This window comes from Mizuhopecten yessoensis, unplaced genomic scaffold (genome assembly GCF_002113885.1).
Source record: "Mizuhopecten yessoensis strain PY_sf001 unplaced genomic scaffold, ASM211388v2 scaffold11185, whole genome shotgun sequence".
NCBI lineage: Eukaryota > Metazoa > Mollusca > Bivalvia > Pectinida > Pectinidae > Mizuhopecten > Mizuhopecten yessoensis.
In genome coordinates, this window is record NW_018408922.1 from 1,656,424 (window position 1) to 1,664,708 (window position 8,285).

General features: G+C 35.9%; 1 protein-coding gene across 1 annotated transcript in view; it reads right to left on the reverse strand.

Moving 5' to 3' along the window:
- The window catches only part of LOC110440555 (mammalian ependymin-related protein 1-like), a 6,313-nt gene extending 2,036 nt beyond the window's left edge, over positions 1 to 4,277 (reverse strand). The window contains exons 1-5 of the mRNA XM_021483697.1: positions 4,161 to 4,277; positions 2,606 to 2,640; positions 1,892 to 2,026; positions 1,390 to 1,582; positions 360 to 450 (exon numbers count right to left, since the gene is read on the reverse strand). Coding sequence (XP_021339372.1) covers positions 360 to 450; positions 1,390 to 1,582; positions 1,892 to 2,026; positions 2,606 to 2,640; positions 4,161 to 4,251 — 545 coding nt within the window. The 5' untranslated portion in view covers positions 4,252 to 4,277. The remainder of the gene's footprint in view (positions 1 to 359; positions 451 to 1,389; positions 1,583 to 1,891; positions 2,027 to 2,605; positions 2,641 to 4,160) is intronic.
- Positions 4,278 to 8,285: the final 4,008 nt, after the last annotated feature.

Genomic DNA, 8,285 nt, shown 5'->3' on the forward strand with positions numbered 1-8,285 from the left:
CCATCCCCCACCCCCTCCCACCCCACCTTTCCTTCTCCACCCTATCTTTTTCCCTTTCCCCATAAACATATACACTAATTTTACCTTATGTATCGATGAGAGGACTTTTATTAAGTTGTAATTACTTGCTGTCCAATCCATTTGTATATTTGTACAATGAAATATGTTTAAACGAAGAAAAAAAAATCCCACAATATCAGTGATAAATAAATAAAAATATTGATACAGCCGAAATATGGACAATAAATTAACAAATTAAAGAACACTTGTCAATATGACGATATCATTCGATTCACAATATGCTACATAAAGAGTTTTGTGGCTCCAATTAATTTTGTTGTTAAGTTTTTACTACTTACGCAACTACGGACTTGGTTTGCTCCGACGGGTTGTAGTAAAAGTTGTTGACAGGAACGCAAGATGGTGACGTCACCATTCCGAAATATTCCTCTGTAAATATACAATGTAAATAAATAATTTATTTTCTATATATAGCACAGCAAATTTATGACCGGTTATGTTTACATGTAAAACAAATGTCTTTGCCTGCATGGAAACAAACCGTCATTGAAACGTGTCCTCTCATCTTGATCGGTACGTTTGGTTTGGTCTAGTTTTGTTTAACGTCCTATTAACAGCTAAGGTCATTTAAGGACGTGCCTCCAAGTGTGTAGTGTATGTGTGCTTGCGTGTGTGTATGTAGGAGACAGGGTATATGTTGGTATGCTTGCCTCCTTGTGATTAGCGCGGATCTGATGCTGACTTTATAGTGCTATCTCACTGAAATGCCATGCCGAAGGCACCCAGTACAGCATGCCAATGCCTGGACACATTATACTGACGACGGGTGAACCAGTTGCTGCCATTCCACTAAATGCTGAAAGTTGATCAGTATGTCAATGATACAAACATTGTGCAGTATTACATGTATATACTCTTTACGTTTTGAGGGTATATTTAAATGTTCGAATTGAAAAGTGGAGATAATATTCATTTACCACCAAAACAGAAAAAGCATGTTTCATAGTTAACATAGATATCAACATTAAGGAACCCTTTCCCACTCCATCGTTATTTTCCTGTATCAGTAGCCTCCCCTTAATTTCTGTTTGGATATAACTGTAGCACAAAAACTACTCTATTTTCTCGTTTACAGAACGTGCCGATGGTTCCCGATTGAATTAGGTGATGTCGATTTTTAAAACTATACTATTTTCGCTTGGAAAAGAAATTAAGCTGCATATTAGTACAATATATGCTTATTGTATAGATGTAAGTATTAAATTAGGAAAAGGTGAACAATTGACATCTTTTACTGATGTGAATGGAACTGTGGAATAGAAATCGGAAAGTTTGACGCAGAATTGTGTCCGTTCCTTATATACGTACCGTGGAATGTTCCGAACGTCACATTGGCTGTAAAGGACTGGACTGTAATGGACTGGCCCGAAAAACCCGTGGCTCCGAGGGTGAAGGCGTAGCTGAACTGGGCATTAGGGGGGACACCACGGTGACGGAACGGCCGATTGATGGCTGTCACGTTACACTGTTTGGTCTTCATGTTTATCATGTAACGCTTGTTCTAAAACAAACAATTATAGAGGTAAGTGCTTTAGTCATTCTTACTGTTCGTATTTCAGGCACTGTTTGGAATTTGAAAAGCTTTTTTAAAAGAGTTGTAAAATCATGCCGGTGAACACAGATTCCCACGCATCAATAATTGACAGCAGATTCAGACCATTGATCAAGCATTGTTGTCGTCAAAGTGACGTCATTGCAATATTGTGTCATTATGTATAATGTTGACAAACATTAAAATGCCGAAATATTTGAACGTGATGAGATATAGCACTCTGCACACAATTTTAATTTCATGATAAGATACACTTACCTCATTGTACAGTGTCAGGATGTCAAAAAAGTCTCTAGTGGAACCATCCTCGACCTCGGCTATGTTTCTCTCTCTACCGCTCGACCCGTCATAATAAACCTTGTGCCACTCCTCAAACTTCGCCCCGTACTCTACCTAAGGATGTACAATACACAGTTTTTATTTCAATCACCATCATGAGACAGATTACTTATGTACATTTGTACCACGTCAACGCGTGATTCTAATTGTGTATTATTTATAGTGTTTCTACGGTAATGCATTAGCAAATAACTCCAGTTTCAATTTTCTATCTTATCTATTTCAGTATCTATCTTTTTCATAAGACACTTGTCATTGTGCTGCGCCCTCGTAAAAGATTGAACAATGTTAGCCACATTCGTGAAATATATTTGGTATTACTGAAGACACTGTTAGGTATCCCCTATGTATTTTAAGAGCAAACTTGTGATATGGCTTTTTTAACTGCGTCATTTTTTTGCATTGCTTTTATTGTGACGTCACTAGAGAGCATGCAAGTTGCCTCGTGCCAGGATGGGAAAATGAAATCCCACGACAGGAAAATATTTGATTTTATCCTTACACAATACATGATATGATAGTTATGACATATCAATGAAACATTTTCGTCTCACTTCTTTTATTGATATCTTAATCTCATGTCTTGATAAGTTAATATTAAACACTCGTTTTGATAACGTATCGTATGCTTACTACTCGCTCTCTCGCTTCCCATTGGTTCGGCGAATCTGAAACACAAATGAATATTTATAATACTTCACATCAAATTCCAACACTTTGAATTGTAACGTACGAAAAGTAAATGTAGGCTATGTGATGAAGTATCACAGCACATTCAAACACTAGAACGTAAAACTGGAATTAAGAATTTTTGGAATGACGACTTCAAATAGAATTTAAGTAAAATTTCAATATTTCAACCTTATATATTTCAACAGTAGTTCAGATTCATTTTCGGATTTCACTCTTTTTTGACCCCTGATTATCATCGATGGATTTCTTACCGAGTGTTGCCTTAGCCTTGTTAGCCACAATGATGTCTTTTGAGTCGCACGTTTAATGATATGCAAAATTTACTCAATAGTGATTTGAAATAAACCAGTACTTTTAACCAGTATTAAGCTATTTTTGTAATTCATATTTCAAAGGTTTTACTCTTCTCCCCATCTATTTTGAACATTAAAAAAATGGGATTTTCATCGCATTGGCCACTAGCCCGAGTTTCCTCTGGCGCTAACAACAGACTTAGACATTCGCCATTTTGAAAACCTTTTTCAAACTTAAAGTCAAGTTCTGCTGGGCAGATTGAACTGAAACTTAGTAGGAATGATCGACTCATTGTCCTGACAAAGTGTTGTTATTTTCCGGGTCAATAATAAATCCAATATGGCCACCACGACCGCCATTTTGAAAAAGTATTTCAAACTTAAAGTCAAGTTCTGCTGGGCCGATTGAACTGAAACTTGGTAGGAATGATCGACTCATGGTCCTGACAAAGTGTTGTTATTTTTCGGGTCGATCAGAAATCCAATATGGCCGCCACTTTGAAAATATTTCAAACTTAAAGTCAAGTTCTACAGGGCCGATTGAACTGAAACTTTGTAGGAACGATCGACTCATGGTCCTGACAAAGTGTTTGTCTTTTTTGGGTTCATCAGAAATCCAATATGGCCGCCAGGGCCGCCATTTTGAAAAAAAACCAATTTCAAACTTTAAGTCAAGTTCTGCTGGGCCGATTGAAATGAAACTTGGTATAGGAATGATCAGCTCATGGTCCTGACAAACTTAAGTTAACGTTATACTTAACTATTTTGTACTCAAATTGGTACATATTTCAACAACAAAAATAAATACTGTAGGACTCAGGTGACCGTTTAGGCCCATGGGCCTCTTTTTATCATTAGGGTGTCATTTGTGGTGCGCGAAACGCATACTCTTCCAGAACAACCTATATCGACTTCCTGTTTTTGATATCTTTTTATCTTTTTATTTTTTCCCTCCTGTTCATATGTTTCCAATTTTATCCTTATTGTATTTTTTACGATAATTATTAAATTATTCAATATTGAATGCAGATTTATGGAAATGTTTGCATCGCGCATACGAAGTTACGAGCGTTTAACGTACTGGATAGATTGCACGGAATTTTAGTGTTTTTTTAATATATATATATACATAACGTGTATTTATTTTGTCAAAAAATAAGGTACTCAAAACATTAATAATATTGGTTTTTGTCAGTACTTACTGCACGGTGTGGGCAATTGTCCGAACACTGCTCCGACCAGGGAGAGGATCACAAGAGCTACCTTCATATCGACGTGGGAATGGTCACACATCTGCCGATCTGCTGGCGCCTCATATAGTTACACGCCTTATCAGTAACGCCAATGTGTTCCGAAAGTGTGTCATCTAATGCCTTAGTTAACCAAACCACAAAGGCTTGCTTGTCACGCTTGTATTGTTGAAAATGAAACAATACATTTCCCCCACATATTGAGCATTTAACATATATGTAATTCCAAACACAAATTCGTTTACATAAAATTCTTTAATATATTCTGTTTATAAAACAATCGAAATTTTGAATACAAAGAAGAGTTCCAATCTTATAACTTTATACTGAAACAAGGAATACAAGCAAAATACAAGAAGGCGTATCCTAACCTGTTGCGTTACGTTAGATCCTCCATGTTCAGATATTTTTTTTTATCAGAGATTGATAAACTGAAAGTGAACAAGGAATTGTATTGTGATCAGATGCGCTTTATCTTGTTGAACATTACTGAATATTGTTGCACATTGCTTCCTCTTGTTGTACGGTGTTCGGTATCATATCATCCCGTACGTAATTTTAATACAGTATGTTACATATTCCGATCTCGAAACATGTTGTTTTATTATCCTTCTTACCATGCTTTTAAAAACATGATACAATTGTCATACCTCTGTTGTGCCTTGTAATAAGGTCTTCTGCACCCTTCATAGACTATTGTATATATTTTTAAAACCTGCAATACAATAGCCATACCTCGATAATTTCTGATATGTCTTGTAATACAGTCTTTACAACACATCTATACGCTGTCATATAAAAAAAAACTGTTATACAATAGCCATACCTCGGTAATTGCTGTTTTGTCTTGTAATACTCGTTACTCCACCTTTGTACACTTTTAATCGTTTACTATACACTGATAGCAGTTGTTATACAGAGTAATATATTTGCTTTACAATGCTTACATTTCAAAATTATAACTCGCGAAGATATGAAGGCATACAAAATGTTATCAAGGTCAATATGCTGTTTATACTTATATCGGTCAATAAGATGTGTTTCTGCCCTTGGAAAATAAGATTGTAGCTAGAGATCAAGGTCGTCCGTAACATTTGACCTCTGTTATCTACCGAAAGTCCTACAAGGTGAAATAGGTTTAGGTGCGACTAGCAATAGCCGTCTAAATCATGGTCATTGAGGAGAGAAATTAAAGACATTTGCCACGAATTGGTTTTAATAATGCAGAACATATTTTTTAAACTTGAAAGACAGTAAAGCATCAATTATTATTCATATGATTGGAACGGGAAAAAATAATAGCATGCAAATATGTGTATGCGCAAAATATGGACGACCTAGAAATAGGTTAGTTGGTTTGGTTTGGTTTAGTTTGGTTTAGTATTGTTTAACGTCCTGTCAACAGCTATGGTCATTTAAATACTGCCTCCCCTGTCTGTAAGATGCATGCGTGTAGTGTATGCGTGTGTGTTTTGGGAGGCTGCGATATGTTCGTGTTTGTGGTCTTGTGATAGCGCGGAACTCATGCCGACTTTATAATGCTTCCTCACTAAAACATACTGCCTAAGACATCCAGCAGGACACTCCATCCGGTCACATTATACCGACAACGGGCGAACCAGTCGTCCCACTCCCAAATAGCTGAGCGTTAAGCAGGAGTAGAAACTACCATTTTTTCAGACTCTTGTATGTCTCATCTAGGGGACAGAACCGAAAGCCTTCCTCACAGGGGTGAACGCTCAACTAAAGGCCAAAAGTGAGGCATTGTCAATGAAGACATTAGGAAGAAGAAAGTTGTTTAGAACGAAGAGAAAAGATAAGATACCAAATGTAGTCGCCTCTTACGATCATACAATGGGGGCCCCAAGCAGGTACAATTCTTATGCCCTACCTGCAGGGACTAAATAGGTTAGTAAGAATACGAATTGTAGATTTTTTAATTTATTTTTTTGTTAAACGAACATTTGAGATATACGATCTTTTAGGTCCAGTGTTACCATGTTAATGGCGCGACCACTTTAGCGAACAATTGAAGCAGATATATATATAAAAAAAAAAAAAAAAAAAAAAGGTTTTAAATTTTTTGCATGCTGTGTCTACCAATATTGTGAAGGTGCAATAACATGTTTGCATGTTACGTTCATCTCTCATCCATTGGCAGGATAGGGGTTGACTATTCAGAGTCAAGAGATACAATTACAAACTTTAGTTGAAAACATAATGCATTCATGAAATATTTAAAAACTAAATTGATTTTTTAATACTTTTGAATAGGTTTGTAGATTTGTTTATGATATTGAAGGGTTATTCGGATGTTTGGAAATCGTAGGAAGACAATAAAAGCTTAAATACTTCTCCGCATTGACGCCATTTTGGTCTCTGTGGAGTAAAACATTTAGATAGATAAAATACCACAAACAAATATATTGGCACCATTCTGGTTAAAGTGAAATCGTCCACTCCCACCCAATACAATTTAGAAGAACGGAGTGAATTTTCTCTTTCCGAGTTGCTGCTATGGTCCTTTTCCTATTATTATTTCCCTCAGTATCAGTCGAATGTCCATTCTTAAAACAGCATTACTCGCCATAAAACGTCAATCTTATGTGAAATCTAAATTAAAATTATTGAAACTGGAAAACAGAATTATAAATATTTTCCTTATGACTCAATATACACTTTTGCTTGATTTAATTATAAATATCCTAAGAAATACTAGCTAAAATCTGTAAAGACAGAACAAAAGCAGATTTCATTGTCCGCGTGTTTATTATGTTACGGTATCTAAGAACACTGCATAGATGAACATTTTGTGCTGCCAGGCTTGTCCTAGAGATACCGTGAAAGATTATGTCATTAAAACCTGTTTTGCAGGAGTTTTCTCGATCTCGGAAATCATGTGTTGTCAAACATGTTTGAAACTCTTTGATGTCCCATCACAGGTTATCAGTACGACATTGATAAGTCATTACTTCACTTCAATATCAGATCATGTATGTCGACAAAATGTTGATAATATGGTTTTAAAGACACGTAGAAGAAATATAAACTAAAGAAGCATTTATTTAAATCTTTAGTTTGTCAAAGCAAAAAGTCGAACAAAGAAGACATTTTATGACATTATATAGCCATTTCGTCCATTCCGTATTCATCTGTGGCACGTAAAGTGAAAACAGTTAAAATCAAAGTCTAAATGTTCCGAAACATATGCAGTACGGCAAAAGTTGCCTTTAAAATTCCGTATAACGTAAAACACAATCCAGATAAGATTAAACGTCCCACCACAAATTGTAAGTATGACATTACATATACTTGCCAATCACTTTGTCTTCATCCTTATCATCCATAATTCATTTGGAATTCTTCCATGCTTTAAGGTTCAACAAGCAACCCCAAAGAGGCTATACTCACTAACTTCCAACCCACTGAAAAGTACTATTCAAATACCCTATCTAAATTCCCATAGCGAGGTAAACATAGTTAAAAATAAGCCATTAAGACTGATGTTTTGATAAAAATAGTGCACAGGACTTATAGCATGTCAAACTCTTTTCCAACCTAACTAAATGCTACGAAATGGAATATTATCTAAAGTTCGTTTATATACCTAGGTAATGCGGAGCTAAATTTCTCTTTTACTGGTTATGGAGAGTTATGTTGGCCTCAAACCAAACTTATTGTTGCTATGGGAGTGCACCAAAAAAAATATTAAAAAGCCCTAGTAACTTATTTTACCGGTATATATGTAAAACCAAGGGCCTGTTAACAATAATGAATACATAAGCTTTATTTAAAGTGCCATTTCAGCTAGTAATTCAAACGATTGTATTCCTACCTAAAGTTTGTACCGGTTAAAGACAGTGCCTCCGAGTAATTTAAATGGGTAATTGTTGACATATTTTTAGGTCACCTCAGCTTTAGCTCAAGTGACCTTTTGCTATCCGTTTTCGTCCGTCGTCGTCCGTCGTCCGTTAACATTTTACATTTCAAACTTAAAGTCAAGTTCTGCTGGGCCGATTGAACTGAAAGTTGGTAGGAATGATCGCCTCATGGTCCTGACAAAGTGTTGTTATTTTT